Source organism: Micropterus salmoides, unplaced genomic scaffold (genome assembly GCF_014851395.1).
Source record: "Micropterus salmoides isolate LMB-PRFRI ecotype aquatic unplaced genomic scaffold, ASM1485139v1 Ms_hic_scaffold_4, whole genome shotgun sequence".
In the NCBI taxonomy this organism is placed as follows: domain Eukaryota; kingdom Metazoa; phylum Chordata; class Actinopteri; order Centrarchiformes; family Centrarchidae; genus Micropterus; species Micropterus salmoides.
This window is the reverse complement of record NW_024043372.1, coordinates 18,893,025-18,915,771: the sequence shown is the minus strand read 5'-3', so window position 1 is coordinate 18,915,771 and position 22,747 is coordinate 18,893,025. Positions and strand designations below refer to the sequence as shown.

The 22,747-nt window shown below is 40.0% G+C and overlaps 3 protein-coding genes and 1 long non-coding RNA gene across 9 annotated transcripts in view; 1 reads left to right on the top strand and 3 right to left on the bottom strand.

Annotated features, from left to right (window-relative positions):
• The window catches only part of skib (v-ski avian sarcoma viral oncogene homolog b), a 31,425-nt gene extending 28,014 nt beyond the window's left edge, over window positions 1-3,411 (bottom strand). Inside the window, exon 1 of one of the 2 annotated variants that reach the window (XM_038697049.1) lies at window positions 2,151-3,411. In XM_038697049.1, the coding sequence (XP_038552977.1) occupies window positions 2,151-3,044 (894 nt within the window). In that variant the 5' untranslated portion in view covers window positions 3,045-3,411. The remainder of the gene's footprint in view (window positions 1-2,150) is intronic. The other variant, XM_038697047.1, reaches the window with a different exon arrangement.
• A 1,730-nt stretch (window positions 3,412-5,141) lies between these two features.
• tmem51b (transmembrane protein 51b) lies at window positions 5,142-18,879 on the bottom strand. Its single transcript, XM_038696488.1, has 3 exons — window positions 18,592-18,879; window positions 7,680-8,100; window positions 5,142-6,458 (listed from the first exon to the last, which is right to left on the bottom strand). Exons 2-3 carry the CDS (start codon window positions 8,084-8,086, stop codon window positions 6,029-6,031), a joined length of 837 nt encoding a protein of 278 aa, XP_038552416.1. The 5' UTR covers window positions 8,087-8,100; window positions 18,592-18,879; the 3' UTR covers window positions 5,142-6,028.
• On the top strand, window positions 18,498-22,502 carry LOC119886026. The gene is made up of 3 exons (XR_005441417.1): window positions 18,498-18,631; window positions 21,398-21,485; window positions 22,058-22,502. It is a non-coding gene; the product is annotated as an uncharacterized LOC119886026 (long non-coding RNA).
• The window catches only part of kaznb (kazrin, periplakin interacting protein b), a 110,214-nt gene continuing 108,104 nt past the window's right edge, over window positions 20,638-22,747 (bottom strand). For 4 of the 5 annotated variants that reach the window (XM_038696480.1, XM_038696481.1, XM_038696482.1 and 1 more), the window contains one exon: window positions 20,638-22,188. In XM_038696480.1, coding sequence (XP_038552408.1) covers window positions 22,027-22,188 — 162 coding nt within the window. In that variant the 3' untranslated portion in view covers window positions 20,638-22,026. The remainder of the gene's footprint in view (window positions 22,189-22,747) is intronic. The other variant, XM_038696479.1, reaches the window with a different exon arrangement.

Sequence of the window (22,747 nt, the reverse complement as noted above, 5' to 3'; positions counted from 1 at the left end):
AGCTAAGAGTAATGTTTGTTATCTATCCACTGTATATCCCTCCATCCTTTATCAGACAGCCATCTGGCCAGTGGACTGGACACAAGGGCATGTGATTGGATGGTGTGAAAAGAATGGGGGAAGGCTGGGTCAGTGTCTTTGGGGAAAGGTCAGGGGTCACGGACATTTGACAACACATGTCAAGGCCTGGCTCACACGCACACACACACCGCCTGCGTCTTCTGAATAACAGAGTCTGCAACCTCCTCTCAGCAATCTGCCCTCATCTGCACATTAGACAAAGAGCTAAATGACCAAATGCTGGATTTGATGCAAAACAGACACAACGGTTCACCGGGATCATTCCCTCCTCTGATCCGGCTTCTGCTTTTGTGAGGAGGCTGCAAAAATGACTGGTTATATTTCACTTTCTACATTCACAGCCCCTTAAAATTTTTTTAATTTTTAATAATTCTAAATCACACTTAAATCTCTCTTGCAAACTGCATTTCAAAACGATTCCACAGAAAACACATGCTACATCAGCAATAATCTTCTCAGGAGTTATCTGCACCAACCACCATGTACAGTAAATGAGGTGGGAGTCTAGACAGACGATACAGGCAGAGGAGGTAACCTTTGAGGCTCTTTCTTATTAATAAAACACTAACATCAGAGGGAGGCTGAGGCAGAACGATAACATTGAGTTTTTGTTTCATGGGTAAGACAAGCCAACCATGGTCTGCGAGCCCCCGTCCGGCCTTTCGGCAGCTTGGCTTGTCAGGCTGATGTATGGGAGAGCGCTGGTGTGCAGCTCCCCGAGGACCAGCCCTGTCTACTAACTGGGACACGACTGACAGTGAACCACAGCAAACATGCACTGCCCCCTCCGCCATGCACCCTCCATGATGCTCAGCCTGAGTGTATTACACACACTGTAAGACTATCAGCGCAGGACTCACCCTTGTGAGAAAATATATAACTCACAGGTGATACATCAAGAACTGCTGACGGCAGTTAGGAAGAAATTAGCCACAGGTGCAAGACTTTTTTTTGTACAGACAGATATTTCTTGACTGTACAAAGATTTTGTCAGGAGTCTGTGTCCAGCTCATAGGAAAACACGATATAAATCAGCTGTGTGCTGCCATCAGGACCTTCACAAGGAGACTTAAATACACAAAAGATGTAAATCAACAACCTCATATTTGCTATCACTGATAACCTTCCCCCTGTCATCATTTCATGTTTCGATAAGCCAAAAACATTTTAGTTTAGAAGCATCCTTTAAAGCGAGTTCTGAGATTTCCCTCTGAGACATCTCCTGGCTGCTGCTCAGACTGGAGCAGCACCATGGTGATGCATACAGAGATGTCCACTCATTAGCAGAGTCCCACACAACAGCTGCTCTGTGACTGCACAGTCACCTCGTCTCCTGGCCCTTTGTCCATACTAAACATCTCTGACCCACGCAAGGAGCCTAGACAGCAGCACACACACACACACACACACACACACACACACACACACACACACACACACACACACACACACACACTACAAACTCATTTCTTATCCTGTCCAGTCACAACCCCTTCTCTCTCTCTCTCTCTCTCTCTCTCTCTCTTTCGTTCCATACCTCTCCATACATTTCCATATCCCAAACCTCATTAAACTCTTACCCCCATCCCCATCTCATGGCACCATAATGGGCTCCCCTGCCCCCCTCTCCTCTCTCACACTAATAAAATATATCATCGGGACTACATTTATCAAAATGCAGATGCCCTTGGGTAACCCTGGAGGTTGGGTGGTGGGGTGTTGGAGGGATGCTCATGGGTGTCAGCTGATGGTTAGATGCTTCGCTGTCCTCTTTCAGACATATGAGGCTTTATTTGAGGTGTTTCACAGTACAGGATTATTGGAGACAGATACAGTAAGATGTGATATGTGTGGCATGTGATATGCAATAACTCTGTTGAGGGGGATGCTTATAAGACTGGCAACACTTACAGATACAAACAATCAATCAGAGAAGACAGAGACAGGCCTAATCAGAGACTAGTCTCCTCAAAATGAATTAGTAGGCCTAAGGCTGTTGAAATATCCACACAGATACAAAACACCTCGAAACCAATAAGTAATAACGAGGTGAAACAGAAGAGACTTACCCTGCATGATATATGGGACCGCTTGCCCATCAGGTCATATTTTCCTTTTAACTCTTTAAGCAGCTGATCCAGGTGACTCTTCTCTTCTTTCCCGCTGTAGTCCTGGTCTAAGAGCACATAGGCCCGCCAGTTGGCAGAGTCGAATCCCCAGTGGACTGTCCGGTTCTCGAGTCTCTTGTGACTGTGGACCACAAACTTGTGAGGGGGGAACATGAGTCTGCAATCCATGCACTGGATGCAGGCGGCACTCGGGCCGGTGTACAGTTCCGGGACAAACAAGCCCTTACACCGACCAAAACATTCATGATAGACTTTGAAGCTCTTCTCGGTTCGCTCCAACTCCAGGGAGCCTAACTCCTTGTTGCAGTGAGGAGGGTAAGTACCGCCGTAGATGAGAGCGTTACAGAGGCGCTCAGCATCCGTCTGAGTGATCAGCCCGCAGGACGGAGCCGAGAAGGGCAGGATACCCACCACTTTGAGGATCTCCAGCTGGTCCGCCGTGCACCTGGAGCAGTAGATGTGCAGATCATCGCACACCGTGTTGATCTGTTGGAGGGAAAAATCTCTCAGGACGCTGTTGAGGATCTGCGGCAGGCAGAGGCGCTTCTCACCGCCGACCACGAAGCAGGAGATGGGCTCCCGCTCCAGGACCGTCTCGCACCTCTCTGTGGAGCGGTCGGACGGGATGAAAAGTGGACCGGACATTACTGGAGGTGTCTGGGCCGGCAGGGTAAGCATCATCTCTGCGGATTTTCCATCTTTACTGAAGAGTGAGTCCTGGTGCCACCGAGCGGAGAACGCAGCCGGTCCGCCGAGAGAGCGCATGGAACTCAGATGAAACTGCTTCAGAGTTTGCTGAAGTCCGGGATGGTGCTGAAAGCTCGTGCCCTCCATGTTGTTGCCGGTTAGAGAGGAGATTTCAAAACTCAAAATGAAAGCTGAAATTCACTTATAGGATCGGGCGTCCTCAGCATCCGGCTACACGCTCAATAACGCGTATTTCCATGTCATCGGAGAAGCTTCCCAGTGCGTCCATTCAGAAAACCGACGGCTGCTGAATTCATAGGGGCTGTTCCTGTAAGCAGACGCAATTAAAGTCGACAACTCCTAGACTCAAAACGCGAATTATCCAACGCACAATTACCGGGTACTGTGTTTCTTTGCGCTCCTGCGGTTTTACGCACTCCTAATGTGCGCTCGAAATATGCCTCGTCTGCTCCGTCTGGCGTACTCTCAGTCTGTCTCCCCACTCACTCACTGTGTGAGTCGCGCTCTCTCTCTCTCTCTCTCTCTCTCTCTCTCTGTTTGTTTGTGTCTGGTTCAGTCATTGAATCCCAGCCAGGAATGTGACTGACTCCCCGGGCTGGCTCTTCCCTCAGCCAGCTGTTCCTCCCTCTGCTACATGGCAGCTGCACATTAAAAAAAGAAAAACGAAATCCCTCTAAACCGAGGGGAGGGTGGAGCTTAGGAAAATGTTGTTTAAAATATTGGAAATATAAAAATAAACTTTGATAAGTCAAATATTTGAACCTTGAAGTTCCGCATTTTTTAAACTTCTTTGAACATGTAAATTTAGAATGAGATGATGTAATATATATTGTATTTATATATTTGCTAATAAGGTTTAACTGAAACAGTAGTAAGATGCAGGTAACTATATTAATAGTCAATTACTTTATTAAGTACATATTTGAGGTACTTAGGCTACTTTACTTGAGTATTTCCATTTTATGCTACTTCTTCAGTACATTTCATAGGAAATATGTTTACTTCAATACATTTATTAGGCTACCTTTGGTAGCTATTACTTTACAGACTTAACTCATGAAATATGAAGCTGTGGCATAGACTACGCAGCAGTTTATAAATCAGTTAGTTTGCTCCACCTCGACCAAATACAACAGTAAAATGCATACTAGCCCATGAATGCATCAGCACTGATAATCTAATAGTATAATGTATAACAGTATATCACACAGCGAAATGTTTCGCGAACAGTTTTTCTTTTGATATTTGTATTTAGTCATTTAAATGTATTTTGTATTTTTATTTTATTTTTTACAAGTAGGGTAAATAGTACAATCTTAATAAGCACAGACCAAAGTCCAGATGGCAAACTATCAGAGGAATAAAGTTGTGTTCCTGCATTATAGGCCAGAAAAAAATCCTTGAATAATTTAAGTAAATTAAGCTCAGCAGTCATTAGCATCACACGTTAGACAATTTCAGACTTAAAAAAGTGAAAACTTGTATTATATACAAACATATATTGTTCAGTTTTTTTTAATTGTGTCCTATTCTATGCTTTCAAATGTGTTAAAAATCTCAAGTAAGCATCATTGTATAAGTTCAATTTGTGTAAAATTATGAAGATACCATATGATTATTAATATAACAATTATTATTTTCCACTTACGGAAGTAAGGGTCGCGGGGGGCTGGAGCCAATCCCAGCTTACATCTGGCAAAAGGTGGGGTACACCCTGGACAGGTCGCCAGTCCATCGCAGGGCCACACAAACAAACACTCACACTCACATCCACACCTAAGGACAATTTGGGAGACACCAATTAACCTAGCCTGCATGTCTTTAGATGGTGGGAGGAAGCCGGAGCACTCGGAGAGAACCCACGCGGACATGGGGAGAACATGCACACAGCTCATAAAGGTAGATATAAATTCTATATTAAACCTATAAAGTCTACATAAATCTGATCTGAAAGGCTCATCAATTTACTTCACATTGATTCTTGCATTGATAACACCTCTCCTCATATTAGCAATTATTTTTCACTTTGTACTACTATTTCCTTGTTCTCATTTATTCTTACCAAATAACCTGAAATTTGAATTTACCTTCTTTGGTCTTTAACCTTTTGTAACCACTGGATGGCGCTAAATATCAACCATTGAATGGTAACACATAGAAATTGATCAAAGTCAAACGGAGAGGAATTTGTCATGATGACAAAAACAATGAAAACAACAAAGCAAACATCTACAATTATATTTTATTAGCTTAAAGTACAAAGAATATTTATCTTTTCAAAATAAATACAATTCCATCAAATTTAGAGCACACAATCAATACAAATCATCAGAAATGGAGCAGTAACCTTTGTGTGTTTGAATAGCACCAGCAAGGGCACAGAAGTGACACATTGGCTTTTGGTTTACTTTGTATTTAGTAGATCCACTTGCTTCTACTGATCGTGGCATCAAACTCATTTTCAGTGACATTTTGTGATAAAAATATAAAATCTTGAAATGATCCTAAATGAAACAGACAAGCATTTATTCACCACTTAAAAAAAACAAAAACATTACAGCATACCTTAAACATCTAAACACCTTGAATCCTAAGCAATGCATGTCTAATTGTTAATGTCACATCCCGCACCAGATTATCCAATACTTCAGACTTTTACTTCTGGTTTTACTGTCACAGGTTATTAACAGTAGATTATAATTGTTCCCACTGTTTCCAATATTTGACAGTTCACATTGGATATCATTTTCAGTTTGCTTAAGACAACAGATTTAAAAACAACTTCACAAACAAACATCTAAATAACTAAATAAAACTGAAAGGCTGTCCTGTGTTTGATATAAGTTATGGAACAATGTTTAAATCAAAATCTAAACTCAGACAGCTTATCCTTTCACATGGATTTAATTATGCATTATAACACAATAAATATGTCACAAGCTTCAGTGAAAAAGAACAAGGGATTCACTTGAAATCTTCTCATTTAAAGAGTGTCTGCACGGCCTCCATCACGCTGCTCGCAGCCACATTTAACCTACTTAATACCAACCTTGAGAGTGGGTTCTCAGAGATATTTTTATTCATCGGGAACAGGCAATAAGTGAAAGACACTACCCTAATTCAGGCATCTTATTTTCATACTTCGGTGGCGGAGTGATGGGTTCAATGGTCACTGGATTCTGCGTGGGGCTGCGGATTTGGAGGCGGAAGTCCTTGAGGTGCAGTTTGTCTGACTTAATCCTTCTCACCCGGAGGGGCCTCAGCAAACGACTGGCACGGCTGCTGCTGCGGACGGACAAGCTGGGGTTTGATATCTCAGTGGCAGGTTGAGCTGGAGCTGGTGTGGGATCATTAGGATGGGCCTCCTCGGTGGGGTTGCTACCAGGCTCTGCACCCTCATTTTCCACAGCGGCTATGATGTCCTCGTAGGACGGCAGCTGGGAGGTGCTGTTGCGAAGGTTGCTTTGGCGGACAGGGTAGTTGCCACTGCCAACGACCTCCTCATAACTTGGCACGCTGAATGTGTTTGGGTCTGCAGCTCTGCAAATAGATGCAAGAGGTGAACCTAAGTGAAAAATCTTGATTTAAGGATTTTACTTTATTATAATTAGCTTGATGCTTTTAAAAGAATCTCTGCAGTATGACAGCAGGACCACATGAGTGCCTAGATTTAATAATATTAAAGAAAACAAATTATGTGACAACAATTGGGGATTTTCTCAGCAAAGACGTATGATCCAAGACACAGACCCTATATTTATAAATTACATGTTAAATTAGCGAATGTATGAACTACGCTTTTTTAAAACTTTTTTTTTGTCAAGTTACTATGTGTAGAATGTGCATATGATTATTGCATGATTCAAATTATTCTGATGGCATAAGTATTCGTTTGTACAAAAATGAAACAATCCCAATGATAACTGGTTAATAAATGGTTCAAGACTTTGCCATTTCAACAATGTTGATTTGGTTTGGTGAGCTCACAAAACAAAAACAACAAGAACCCTCCTCACATATAGTGATCACCATAGGACATAAAGGTGAATTAACTAATTAATAAATAAATGCATAATCATTTAAGAAAAAGTACCACAACCAGCTATGACGTATACCACTGTTTACAGTACATGCCCATACAATGTCTCACAGACAGGAACAATAACAGCATATTAGTGATTTAGGAGAAAGAAAAGCATGAACGGCCTCTGTGCTGTTGTAGAACCTGGCTGTCCTACTTCTGATACTTTCAAGTCTTTTAAAAGAAGGGAGATGGTTCAAAAGATGGTTAGCAGGGTGAGAGGAGTCATTGTGTCCCTATTTCCGTTGTCTACTGGTCTACATTTCAGCAAGAGACGGTAGCTCCTGGCCTATGATTTTTTATGCAGATGCTTCCCGTCTTATGCTGACGTGCTTCCATACCACACAGTTATTCCAAATAGGTGAGGATGCTCTCAATCCCAGCACAATAAAATCGCATACCTTCCCTTTGGAAAATTCATCCACTCTGGCAGTGGTTTGCGGAGAAAGGCTACTACCAGATGGCGCCCCAGTTAAGGAATATTCAAATGCTAAACAAAGTGGCTTTAAATATTCCATTTTGAAATGTTTCAAGACATGGAAAGAAATACCTTAGTGTATAATATATTTTTAAAGATTTCAAATTGGAGGAATTTGGCAATTAAAACCATTTAATTAAAAAAAGAAAAAGAAAAAAAAAGAAAAGAAAAAAAAAAAAGGAGAGAAAAAGTTATTACTCACGGTTCCTCTGCCACATTATCCACGAGGGGGACTCCTGTTGCCGCTGGCTGGTTCCTTCTGGTGCGTGTCCTCCTCTTGCTCCTCACCCCGAGGCAGATGGATAAAAGCAACATGGCTGCCCCAACTCCAACCAGCACTATAGCCACTGTTGAAGACTTAGTGGTCTCTGTAGCTTTTCCATTATTGTTCCCGGGCACCGCGGTGGTGTTGTCTGATGGAGTGTGGGAGCCACCTGAGGCCTCCCCATCCATGGGTATCACAGTCCACACAATCATAACAATACCCAGAGCAATGAGTCCCACTCCCAGGGCGCAGAGGGCATAGTGTGCGCCTGAACTGGTGCCCTGTGAGCTGGAGGGTCTGTTGGGGCGGTTATTGGCGCCACATACACCCCGACTTGAACACATCCCTGCAGGACAAACTGCAACAGAGACAATAACACAGTGAGAAGAGACATAAAGCCGCAAAGCTCTCACACTGTAATAATCTAAAACGATTCAAGTAATGCAATTCCACAAAGATGTGTTGTAGCCATATTGTGCTGCCATTAAGCACACTCACCTCACATTACTGGTTGCCATGCCAACAGAGTTTTTTTTGTACAGTTGTTTACAAATGTTAAAGCAAAAAACACTTTGAGGAAAATGATATACTGTCATAAAATGGTAGAGTGCTGTTGTGTGCCGAACAGAAGGTACAAGGTGCATCACAGTAAGAAAAACCTCCACATAACAAGGCTCTGGTAAATACTTTGTGGTTACAGTGAATGGTGCTTTTGAGATTAAAGAGAATTGTGCAGTGGTTACATTAATCTCTTGATCTTAATTTACCCAATAAACAAATAAAAACCTGGCATTGCTTCAATGGAGCATCATGGAAGTTCAAGCAACTAGATGTATAGTCACATGTAGGGCTGCAAATGATGATTATTCTCATTATCTATTACTCTGCTGATTATTTCTCGATCAATCAATTAGATGTTTTCTTGATGAACGGTCAGAAAATGGCCCCAAAAAAATGCACATTGCAGTTCCTAAAGCCCAAGGTGACATCTTCAAATATCTTGTCCTAAAGATATTCAGTTTGTAATCATGAACAGAGAAAAGCAGGAGCTCAAACAATCAAATGTTTTCCGAATAGCCCGTTTTATCTTTCTAATTCACTCATAACATTTTAAATTACATTCCATACTGCTTCCACCATGGTGCTATTTGATCATATGTTGCTGCCTTGTTTCCCGTTGCGAAGTTTGTCTGTGTTTGTGTTTTGTTATGCTTCTTGTATCGTTTATGTGTCTCACTAATCTGATTGTCCCTGTTCATCAAACCCCTTCATTCCTGTCTTTCCCTTCAAAAGGATGTTTCCCTCTTGCCAGACAGTGGTTGTAAATGGGATTTTTTCTAAACTAACTTGCCTGGTTAAATAAAGGTTACTTTCTTTAATCTCTAGTCACTTGGCTCACATACTATAAATTATATATCACCACAAGGAAAGACCTATAATCAAAACACATATTGAGTTGTCCCCAAGAGCTTGGGTTCACAGCATGTGGATTTTGAATGGTTTTCCAATTAATTGAAACACATTTTTGTAACCACAGCACCAAACTGACAGATTTTCCTGATTATATTTTAGATATTTATCTGGTTGTAAATAATTATTATTGATTGTATAGTGCAAATAATGTTAAAAGTTCTACAATACTGCATCTCTTCTTTTATATTCCTTTGTGCTGCTATGTCGACCGAAATTTCCCCTACAGGGGATTAATAAAGTAATATCTTATATTTATTCCAAAGCAAAACATGAGTCAGGTCACCAAACTAAAAAGTGTGTCTTGACTGACTTTCTGCATTGTGTTGTCATTTGTCACTGTAATAAAACTGGCTGTATCTGTGAATAAATTAATTCTTTCATGGTTTGTGTGCTGACACTGCCACATCTTTGAGCCACAGGAGTGAGAGAGCAGGAGAACCGTTTAAACAACAAAACACTGAGTGTGGTGAGAAAACAGTTTAGAAGATACCACACATGTCTTAACATGACAAACATGAACCTGAAAGACAGCTGCATTGAAAGGAATGACTCAAACTCAAAGAATGGAGTGATATGGTTAGAGTGACTTGGCAGCAATTCATGCAAATATATTACTCAGCATTCATTTTGAAATAGGCCTACAGTAAATCACAAAGGAACAGATTGGAACACACACACACACACACACACACACACACACCTGTACAATTTAATGCGACCTCACCCAAACTTGGGTGAGGCCCTCTTCATTTCCAGAAATTCTTGCATTTAAAACAATGGATTCTAATTTATTTTCTCCATATTGTTCTTTAAGACAAAGAAATATCTACTTGGGATATTTCAGTACAGGTTACATACAGGTGCTGGTCATATAATTAGAATATCATCAAAAAGTTGATTTATTTCAGTAATTCCATTCAAAAAGTGAAACTTGTATAATGTATACATTCATTCCACTCAGACTGATACATTTCAAGTGTTCATTCCTTTTAATTTTGATGATTATAACTGACAACTAATGAAAACCCCAAAATCAGTATCTTAGAAAATTAGAATATTGTGAAAAGGTTCAATATTTAAGACACCTGGTGCCACACTCTAATCAGCTAATTAACTCAAAACACCTGCAAAGGCCTTTAAATGGTCTCTCAGTCTAGTTCTGTAGGCCACACAATCATGGGGAAGACTGCTGACTTGAAAGCTGTCCAAAAGACAACCATTGACACCTTGCACAAGGAGGGCAAGACACAAAAGGTCATTGCTAAAGACCCTAAAGACATCAAAAATGTGGGGGAGATTCACAAAGAGTGGACTGCAGCTGGAGTCAGTGCTTCAAGAACCACCACGCAAAGACGTATGCAAGACATGGGTTTCAGCTGTCGCATTCCTTGTGTCAAGCCACTCTTGAACAAGACACAGCATCAGAAGCGTCTGGACTGCTGCTGAGTGGTCCAAAGTTATGTTCTCTGATGAAAGTAAATTTTGCATTTCCTTTGGAAATCAAGGTCCCAGAGTCTGGAGGAAGAGAGGAGAGGCACAGAATCCACGTTGCTTGAAGTCCAGTGTAAAGTTTCCACAGTCAGTGATGGTTTGGGGTGCCATGTCATCTGCTGGTGTTGGTCCACTGTGTTCTCTGAGGTCCAAGGTCAACGCAGCAGTCTACCAGGAAGTTTTAGAGCACTTCATGCTTCTTGCTGCTGACCAACTTTATGGAGATGCAGATTTCATTTTCCAACAGGACTTGGCACCTGCACACAGTGCCAAAGCTACCAGTACCTGGTTTAAGGACCATAGTATCCCTGTTCTTAATTGGCCAGCAAACTCTCCTGGCCTTAACCCTATAGAAAATCTATGGGGTATTGTGAAGAGGAAGATGCGATACGCCAGACCCAACAATGCAGAAGAGCTGAAGGCCACGATCAGAGCAACCTGGGCTCTCATAACACCTGAGCAGTGCCACAGGCTGATCGACTACGTGCCACGCCGCATTGCTGCAGTAATTCTGGCCCAACTAAGTATTGAGTGCTGTACATGCTCATACTTTTCATGTTCATACTTTTCAGTTGGCCAACATTTCTAAAACAACCTGTTTTTGTACTGGTCTTAAGTAATATTCTAATTTTCGGAGATACTGAATTTGGGATTTTCATTAGTTGTCAGTTTTTTAAGTGCTTTACAGAACCGACTAAAAAAAAAAAAAAATAGTGCACACAGCCAAGATAAAAACAACAACAACAACATTAGGGATGGGGATCATTAATTTTTATTGACATTGATACCCTTATTGAGACTGCTTAACTATCTGATTCTTTATCAATACTTTACTATTATTTAGTGATGGTTATTTGGTAAAATCAGACCCAAGGGGTATGACGTAGGCCTGCACGGTATGAGGAAAATATTCAATGTGCGATAACGTTATATATTGAGATGACATATCACTTGCAATAAAGTATTAAAGTAGTAAAGTGTACTTAACTGCCTGGTTGTTTTTAATTTAATATTTTAAATACAGCTAAATGTTGTTTCTAGACAACAGCAAAGTAACTCAATAACTTTCTGACATCACAAGTAGTGAGTCACGTTTAGAAAGAATCAGTCTGTATCAGTCCCTCCTCCTCTCTCGCTGGCTGCAGGTAATGTTACCAGGTAGAAGGAGGAGCGGCTGGTTTGTCTCAGCCAGCAGCTGAGTTTTTAAGACTACAGACCAGTCTGCGCCAGACAGACAGCTTTCTTTTTAACGTTAGCTTGTTTTTAACATTTGGTTAATGCCAAGCTAGCATTAGCTGTGCGTGTATAAAACAAAGGATGAGAGATGACAGATGATTAGGGATGAAACGTTATGAAAATTTCATATCACGTTTATAGTGGGAAAAATTATCACAGTTATCAGTATTATCACGGTATTGTAAAAATGTGCCAAAAATTATTAAAATGTACTGAAACCATTTCAACAAGTTTTATATTGAAAACTACTTCTTGTCATTGACCCAAACAAACCCACGTTGCATTCTGCGCATGCGCACCTGCTTCTGGGAGATGCTGGACAGTGTTTACCGTGAGATTATGATGGGTACGGTTAACCATACCCGGGTATCATGGTAATTAAAATGTGTTTTAATTTTACCGTGTTTTTCCATTAAACCGGTAATCGTTTCATCCCTAGATTAAATTAACCATTTCTACATGTTTAACCTTACAGGCGGGTGTATTGATAAAGTAGCCTATTGTGTTTTTACTTGTGAAGGATTTATTGCAGGTACTTACAGCAACAAGCGTAGCTGTCATCTACGTTACAGTAGTTTGGAGCTAACTCACCTTATTTTACCACGAGGGCACAGCTTCTCGCTCTGTGTGTGTTGCGTTGCAAAATAAAACCGAATTGAGTCTTGATAGCAGTATGGATAAGCTCGAACATTATTGATTTTCGTGTTTTGAGAAATTTTGGAACCGGGTCTTGATCCCAATTGAACATAAAATTGCATATCCTCCACATTAAATAACAGTGGAAATGAATATTCTACCCGCAAATTCTATAAGTGGATAATAGTGTACGACAAAGAACTAACCCCTAGGGAACACCACATGAGAGGGGGACCAGTGAGGAGATTACTAGATACTTGTGTGTGATGTGGAGTCTCAGTCTCAGTGGATGCTTCCATATGCTGGCTAGGAGGGTTGACTACTGAGTTTGAAATAAAACCCCGGGATTGTGACTGCTACTAACAATCAAATTGGAAACATAAAAGGGTTCTTGTGTCTTTAACTGCACACTGAAACACATCAAACTTTTGAGGATATCAAAAGATACCTTGAGTTCGTCTCTTATTTTCGTTCCTTCCTTTTAAATCTCTGGTACAGTCATTAATTGTGTTACATTTGCCCATTTCATCTTGATATGGGTGACGCCATCAAGGATAGTCTGATATGTTATATAATAAAAATATTCTTCCCCTCTGATTAGGGGTATATCAGGCAGAGGCAGCTATAATGCTTTTGCAGAAACGTCTAGCAAGATCAGATACAGGTATACGGCATAGGAGCATGACGTGAGGGCCTTGGGATCAAAGACATTAAAATCAGAGACAGTAACACTATGAGACAGCACAAGGTCAAGGGTATGTCCCTTATTGTGTGTTGGATTTTTAACAGACTGTTTGGGATTAAAATACTAGAGTTTATGAAAAATTAGCAGAAAAAAAAAAAAAAAAAAAAAAAAAAGACCGAAGGGGCAAGAGACATGTATATTAAAATTACCAAATACAATTTTCAGCCATGATAAATGAAAGATGATCAGAAAAGTCTTGAATAAAACTAGTGCTGGTCTTAGAAGTGGCCAATAGATTAAAAAAGCTCCAGATTCTGGGCATGTAAAATAAAACCTGGCCTGACAGCTAGATATCCTGTTAATTACAACAGGAATAGTCTGAAAAATACACTGCTCAAAAAAATGAAGGGAACACTTAAACAACTCCAAGGTCAATCACACTCCTGTGAAATCAAACTGTCCACTTAAGAAGCAATACTGATTGACAATTTCACATGCTGTTGTGCAAATGGAATAGACAACAGGTGGAAATTATAGGCAATTAGCAAGACACCCCCAATAAAGGAGTGGTTCTGCAGGTGGTGACCACAGACCACTTCTCAGTTCCTGTGCTTCCTGGCTGGTATTTTGGTCACTTTTGAATGCTGGTGGTGCTTTCACTCTAGTGGTAGCATGAGACGGAGTCTACAACCCACACAAGTGGCTCAGGTAGTGCAGCTCATCCAGGATGGCACATCAATGCGAGCTGTGGTAAGAAGGTTTGCTGTGTCTGTCAGCGTAGTGTCCAGAGCATGGAGGAGCGACCAGGAGACAGGCCAGTACATCAGGAGACGTGGAGGAGGCTGTAGGAGGGCAACAACCCAGCAGCAGGACCGCTACCTCCGCCTTTGTGCAAGGAGGAGCAGGAAGAGCACTGCCGGAGCCCTGCAAAATGACCTCCAGCAGGCCACAAATGTGCATGTGTCTGCTCAAATGGTCAGAAACAGACTCCATGAGGGTGGTATGAGGGCCCGACGTCCACAGGTGGGGGTTGTGCTTACAGCCCAACACCGTGCAGGACTTTGGCATTTGCCAGAGAACACCAAGATTGGAAAATTCGCCACTGGCGCCCTGTGCTCTTCACAGATGAAAGCAGGTTCACACTGAGCACATGTGACAGGCGTGACAGAGTCTGGAGACGCTGTGGAGAACGTTCTGCTGCCTGCAACATCCTCCAGCATGACCGGCTTGGCCGTGGGTCAGTAATGGTGTGGGGTGGCATTTCTTTGGGGGGCCGCACAGCCCTCCATGTGCTCGCAAGAGGTAGTCTGACTGCCATTAGGTACCGAGATGAGATCCTCAGACCCCTTGTGAGACCATATGCTGGTGCGGTTGGCCCTGGGTTCCTCCTAATGCAAGTAAATGCTAGACCTCATGTGGCTGGAGTGTGTCAGCAGTTCCTGCAAGAGGAAGGCATTAATGCTATGGACTGACCCGCCCGTTCCCCAGAACTGAATCCAATTGAGCACATCTGGGACATCATGTCTCACTCCATCCACCAACGCCACGTTGCACCACAGACTGTCCAGGAGTTGGCGGATGCTTTAGTCCAGGTCTGGGAGGAGATCCCTCAGGAGACCATCCGCCACCTCATCAGGAGCACGCCCAGGCGTTGTAGCGAGGTCATACAGGCACGTGGAGGCCACACACACTACTGAGCCTCATTTTGACTTGTTTTAAGGACATTGTTGGATCGGCCTGTAGTGTGGTTTTCCACTTTGATTTTTAGTGCGACTCCAAATCCAGACCTCCATGGGTTGATCAATTTGATTTCCATTGATAATTTGTGTGATTTTGTTGTCAGCACATTCAACTATGTAAAGAAAGGAGTATTTAATGAGATTATTTCATTCATTCAGATCTAGGATGTGTTATTTTAGTTTTCCCTTTATGTTTTTGAGCAGTGTACATACAAGTAATGGTGCTTTCCCCACCGTTTTATTCTGCTGGTCACAAGTTTGCTCCTCTAAACTTTAGGCCACCACTGCCAATATGAACATGTTAGCAGAATCTTTTTTTTTTGTTGTTGTTTTTAAAACCTCTGGCCTAGAGAGTTTAAAATGTAGCATACCATTGTAACTTAAATCCAAAATAACTGTCCCAAACAAACAATTAGTTAATTTCACCGTGTATAGGTCATCCATTCAAGTTGGTAAATCAGTTAAAACCTCTTGCATCTGTCATTATCAAGCGGATCTATTGTCAGGATAGGACAGACACACAGATGAACAGTGTTGAAACAAGAGCTACATAGGGCTGGACTATAAATCAATAATGGTAATTATCCTCCATAACAATATAACAAATGTTCAATATATCGTAACTTAAAAAGGTTTGATATCTATTTGCTGTCTGTGATTAAAATTAGGAGACTAAGCAGTTTGGTGTACACTGTTAAATCTCAGCTGCGCATAAAACTCCTTAAAAAAAACAACATTAAATTCACTGAATAAATACAGCAGTGCCATATGCGATAATTATTGTCCATCAGCTTTCAGTGGAATCATATCAATACGATCATATCATGTTATTGTTTTAGAAAATTGTGTTGTTCAAATTACCGATTTCAAACAAACGTGAAAACGTAAGTGAAAGCTACAAATATGAGTCATTGGGGTCGATCAAACAATTTCAACAACAGAATCGTGCAACGTTCAATTAGAAAACTCAATCTGCTGATAAGGGCCGTGTGATACGGTCAAAAGCTCCAGAAAAAAATGGTAAGTAGACCTTGAGTTGAGATTATGATTAAGGACTTTTTTACCTGTTTTACAGGTGGAAAGTTTTGTCTGTAATTGTAACTTAAGTGCACACATTATGTTGTAGTTGTCTTTAATTCTTTGAGTGTGAACAATAGACCGTGATAAATTATATAGTTTTTGTAGAAATAATTCCACTAAAGCAATTTGGACTACTTCAGATATTTGGGTTTATTATTGTTATTGCTCAAATCCTAAACATTTCATTTTCATTTGTAGCACTAATATTATGTTTTTATCAACTTAGAAATATAGCAAAAATTCGATCTATGTTAACTTTTAAGGACACCGAGACCATTTTACACACCTTCATCTCATCACGCCTGGATTATTGCAACAGCCTTTTCACCTGTTTAACCCAAAAATCTATTGATCGACTCCAGACTGTCCAGAACTCAGCTGCCAGGCTTTTAACCAGAACAAAGAAATATGACCACATTACTCCTATTTTAGCTTCACTACACTGGCTCCCAGTATGTTTTAGAATTGACTTTAAAATTCTATTGATCACTTTTAAAGCTCTTCATGGCCTCTCGACTTGTTATATTTCTGAGTCTCGACTGAAAACTAAAGGGGACAGAGCGTTTGATGTCAGGGCCCCGAGGCTCTGGAACAGCCTGCCCGAGGAAATCAGGTCGGCTGAGTCAGTGAACTCTTAAGTCCCTTCTTAAAACATACTTTTATAGGAGAGCCTTTCCCGATCTTATTTCATTTTATTTTATCCCTTTTATTTTATTCTATTGTTTTTTAGGTATTATTGTCTTTACACTTGTTAAAGCACTTTGCAACTTGTTTTTGAAAAGTGCTCTACAAATAAAGATTATTATTATTATTGTTTGTGTGTAAAATTTACATAGGTTGCTTTTTCATGTCCCCTGGCTTTAATTAATTTTAGCTCCATTGTGCTGTTGATGGTTTACATGTGAAAAGACAGACATGACGCCTGAGAAAGTGAAGATGGATGTTTTACTGTCTTGTAGAAACCAGTCTGCTTATTACCCACACCCAAGAGTGACTGGAATGCTATCCCATCAAGAAAATAGGGTTACATAATGTGTACCAGTGGAATACAGAATATCACATTGAAACCGATAAAGTTAAAGGTTACTTTGCACAATATATGTGCCATATTGTGTTATATTAATATTGGTGAAAATATTCTTATTCATATTTAGATGTTGATTTCAGCCCTAACACACACATTCTGTGAGTCTTAAAAAAGTAAAATAAAGTATCTCTCTGTAAAACTCTGCACCGATTCAATACTCTAGCTCAGTAGACTTTATTAAATGGATCAAATATCAGCTCTGACATGACGGATCCACAGTCAAAACTGTTTTTTTGTCAGTGACATTTATTAAGTCATAGGCCACTGACAGTTTTTAGTGCCTGACCTCTGGTTACATAAAAATTATTCCAATGATACACCTTTGGAACTCCCTCCCTCTATTCATTCGTACAACAGAGTCCCTATCTTCCTTTAAAACTTTGCTCAAAACCCACTTATTTCAAAAGGCCTACCCCACATAATTTCACCTTCCACCAGCTTCATGATGAACTGCATTTTAAAAAAATGTTTCTCTCTTCTATTTTATCTTAATCTTTAAACTGTGTCATGTTTTGATTTTTTATTGTATTGCCTCCTTGAAATGTATTTTAACTGTTATAATCTGTAAGGTATCCTTGAGTGCTATGAAAGGTGCCCACAAATTTTTTATTATTATTGTTATTATTTTGTGTGTGAAAAAGCGAGCAATGACATATATACTATTCCTTTAAATGACATACCGGAACCAGTATGAGGAGAGAAAATATTTGTCAGTGCGTCCATACTTTGGTACATGTAGTTTGATCTCAGATGTAATACAGCATCCAACGGATTTCTCTGTGTTGCAAAATTACCCTGCCACTTACAGTAGGTGCATGTTTTCCTCCTCAGTGGCCAATATTTGTAATATATGTCTATAGAACCACATGTAGACTACTTTACCATCATTATCAACGCCAAAATATAGTGACAGTTTGGTATAACAGTGTGGTGGTCGGTGCCTATGTCCGTTTGACCTTCTGTGTCATTTCAAATGGCTGCTTTTCTTCTTTTGCATCATCACAGAACTTTTGAGCTTTTCTGTATGTTGCAGGCCTGCTGGGCGTCGTGGGTGTGTCTTGTTTAACACAAGCACACTTCTAGCATTAAAAAAAAGCATTTTCTCTTGTTATAATCACAGACCTAATTACTACTTCTATCAGGTTACTATATGAGTGACATTAATAAACCACGTGGAACGTTACTGGTGCAGGAAAGTGGTTAAAACGGGTGTCCGTCCTTCAGCCAGTGATTTCATTGTTTGTAAAGTAGGAAGGGACCTCAGAGGGAGGACTTGTCCACTCACAGTAGTCACACACTGAATTTTATCCGGACACAAACACCTCATAAAGGGAAACGTAGGCTACAACCCATCTACGAGTTCTGGTTAAATTGAACTGGTCTTAGACCTTCGTGGTGAAGGTGATCTTGAAGAGGCCTTACCTTTTCACCGCTCAATGCCCAGGGACTTCCCTCTTCATCGGTGAGTTACCTGAATCACGCAGGTGTTTTCAGGAAGATCACAGGGAAAAAAGAGGAAGAAGACAACAGACGCAACACCCGATACCTCGTTCAACTGAAGATAAAATCACAAAGCGTGTTTTTTCCCCGACACTGTTTAACGCTACACATGACAATATTGTTCACAAGAACTTTGTGCAAATTCCAGCCGTAGTGAAACCTCTTGTGTCCTGGTTGTAAAGTGTGTCTATGACCTGATTTCCTCTTGGTCCTAGCGCCGCACGGGTATGCCTTCTATGGGTTCAAATTAGTAGACAAACTTGTGGCTACATTTGCGATACTCTCGCGAGATTTGTATTTGGCATTTTGGCTGTCTTGGTTTTTTGGAACCAGAAGTGACCATATTCAGATGAGATAGTGGAGCTATGGAGGTATGCGCACTGCTATGCCTGACAGGTTTGCTGTGGTAGCGACTTGTTAATCACAAGGTAGTCATGTCCTAAAGCGTCCCCTGCTTTATCATCTATTTTACTCTAAATGGGACCATCATTTACAAAATGAACATGCTGCATTGAAGACTTAAAACTAATTGAGACTATAAACTCATTAAGAAATTGTTTACTGAGGTTATAAATCAAGTGAGAAGTAGGGTCATTTTGTCATAGACTTCTACACAGTCAGCTTCTTTTTGCAACCAGGAGAGTTGCCCCCTGCTGGTTATTAGAAAGAATGCAGGTTTAAGGCACTTTTGCATTTGTTTCAGACGCAGAGGTTCCCATCAGGTTTTTTTGTCTACAAATTGTCAGAAAACAGTGAAAAATGTCTTTAAAAATATTCCAGAGCCCAAGGGTACATCTTCAAACAGTCTAAAACCCAAAGATATTAGTTTACATAGTAGACATATAAGTCAAAGAAAATCAGCACATCCTCACAATTGAGAAGCTAGAAATAGGTCACATTTGACTTAAACTATCAATTATCAGAATAGTGGCTGATTCATTTTCTTTACATTGACTAATCACTCCAGGTTTAAAGGTTATTGTTAAAATATCATTTATTTGAAAATAAGGTAATCCCCTTTGTTCTTTCCTGGATTGTGTAGGAAACCAATTGTTGGGACTTACTGTGGTCCAAGTATTCAACTCAAATTCAGTTACAGTAGCACATTATAGCATCACAAACAAAGATAGAGCTGACAAAAATAATCTCACTACAAAGTCCACTTGGTAGCTGTGCCAGACCACTGTCTTCCTCATCAGATGAAGTTGCCCAGTAGTTACAAAGATGTAGATGTTCAAATTCGCAGTTCAGTTTTTTCCCACTTTCACTTTTTAGTCTTTAAAGTGTTTAGAAAAATAGAAATGTGAACATACATTTTCATCACAACTGGGCAAACTCCATTTGCTGAGGAAGATTGTGTGAAACAATTAAAGGCTCTGGGTGGACTTTGTGGTGAGAATGATTTTGCCAACTGCTGTTCCTAAGTTAAGAATTAACTTTGATCAGTGAGAGTGTGTGTAACCTGACATGATAATATGTAATTTATCTAATATCAGGCCTCACTATATAGGGACAGTGGTAGCCTAAAGGTTAGAGAAACGATTACTGGTTCGATCTCCGATGTGCAAGATAAATCTTGTGAAAAAGCAACATTCTCTCAAGGCCCCCTAACCACCACCTGCTCTGATCAGAAGCCAGTGGAGGAGACTTTGGTAAAGCTTAAATAAAATTTTCATTTAAAAAGAAAAATCATTTAAACTAAGGCCAAACGCTAACATAAATTCTGATGCATTATTCAATTCCAAAACAAGCTAATGTGAAATGTATTCATATATATTTTGGAAATATGTGCATACAGCTGCACACCACTCTGCACTTAAACATAACATACAAACATACATATATCTCTCCAAAATCTTCATAGATAATAACTTAAGTCTCAGCGGATAATATTTTTTCATCCCTGGTTAATGTGTTAACAGAGGTTTTGATGCTTTTGTCTTGAAAAATAACAATAACACGCTTGCGCTGTGTATATAGCAGTTGACAGCATTTTCATCTTTAATGTTGGCGTACATGAAAAACTCTGACAGCTGGATAAAGAGAGAGAGAGTAAATGTCATATTAACACAAACACCATTCAAGTCTTTCCCATCTGACAGGTTTGAACTGATCTAATCTTCCCGCTTAAACAACTTTGCCTTTGGTGACGCCCAGAAAGTGGCGTTTCTATTATTTGGAATAACCTTAGGCTTTTAACTGAACACAGTGTGGTGACATTTCATATGTGTGTTTTCATGCTCAGGAACAGAAACCTTTATAGAAATGTATGTTATAAAACATGATTAAACTGTACAAAATATACCATTACATTCTCTCCATTGAGTTCATAATCAAGTAACATTATTTTTTCAGTGCTTATACAGTATAATGTATGTGGAGGCAATTTTCTTTAATTTGACACATTATCACTTTCAAAACCCAACATTCAACTGTATGTTTAATATACATATCACCCACATATAATGAATGTTTTCAACATTTGCAGTCAAATGTAAATCAAAACAACAAAACAAAATTTCACTAATTAAATTATTCTATTATTTAACACTAATGAGTATATGGATTTTACCAGTTTTCAAAAGTACAGAACCCATGTTAAAGATTGTCTTGTGTGCAGTCATAACGGTTGCACCTCTTGGCCATTGTGGTGACATTAGCTCCCCCACGTGTCCAGATTTCACATCTTTTAATGTTGTTTTAATCTAAGATCTACTATCTTTTCTAGTGATGATATTAATTGTGATGGGGAACTTGCATGGACCAATAGAGGACCAGAGTAGCTTGAGGACCAACACAAACAATGTCTCACTCAGGTATGTAGAGCTGCTGACATGTCACAGTTCAGGTCCTTAACAGTGAATATGTATCTCTACAGTGAAAACACATTATATTGACTTTTTTCCACAAGCACAATTATTAATTTACTTACATGTGCAACAATGAAAAAAGTTAACTGACACGTTAGAAATAGTTGAAAAGAGAGGAGCAGTAAACAACAGTAGTGTGAGACCTATTTCATATAAGGCATCAAAGGAGAACATTGTGTTCAGTTATTTTTGTAGGCTACTCTTAAGCCTTCTCTAAACTCATGATATAAAACTCATTTGGAAATGTAGTTGGAAAAAAAATGACCAGCTCCATCAGGTCTCTGTTCAGAATATATGTTATTATTAATTTGCCCAAAATAATAATATGTTTGAATTATTCATTGAAGTGTTACAACCCTTTAAGACAATCTCATCGTAAAAGGTCAGCAATGCTGAGTGTAGGTCACTGTCAATAGTGAACAACTATAATACAAAAACAATGTAAACAATTGTAACAACGTGAGTGATGTTGATGGCTGAGGCTTGTTCAGACATTGGTGATTTCAACACTCTTGTAGGTGTGCATCGGGCTGCCTTTGGCCCTGGGAACAGCCTGAACTCTGGCCTCTCTCGGTAGAGAGCCACAGCTGCCGTGGAAGCCCAGAGATCGCTCCACAGAGTGGCTGTTCGCACGTAACCTCAGCGGACTCTGGAAAAATGAACAGGCATTAAAATGAATGTGGTGGGTTTTTTAAACTTTGAATCCAAAATAAGACATTGGCCTTTCTCAAAAAAGTCAAATATTATTAGCTGACATTAAAGTCAATTGCAGTGTAAATGCAAAAGTCTACTCACTAGATGAACGAATACAGTTTCAGTTGCATTTTCCTCTAGATAAATAAAGTATTTTTGAGTGACACCATTTAAACGTTTTTCAACGTACATCTATTTCATGACTTATTTTTATATCCAAATTGTAATATCATGCTGCAACAACAACCAATTAAACAGATTTCTGAACAACGTCAGCCTTCTTTTTTCAATTCCATTATTTTTTGGGCATTTTTTGCCTTTGAAAGCCAGTAGAGAGGGACAGGAAAAATAGGTGGAGAGAGAGAGAGCAGGGTAAGACATTCAACAAAGGTCTCACGGCCAGGACTTGAACTGTGGATGTTGCAGTTATGTAGTACGTGTCTTAACCTTTAGGCTACCAGGGAGCCTCCATTGTCGCCCTTCTAAACCTTCCACCAAATAAACTTTGTCTCCCA

Excerpts from the sequence above, each read along its gene's own strand:
- tmem51b (XM_038696488.1), bottom strand. The coding sequence starts at position 8,086 with ATGTGTTCAAGTCGGGGTGTATGTGGCGCCAATAACCGCCCCAACAGA. Across the intron at positions 6,459-7,679 it reads GATAATGTGGCAGAGGAACC|AGCTGCAGACCCAAACACAT; the intron begins GTGAGTAATAAC and ends ATCTATTTGCAG.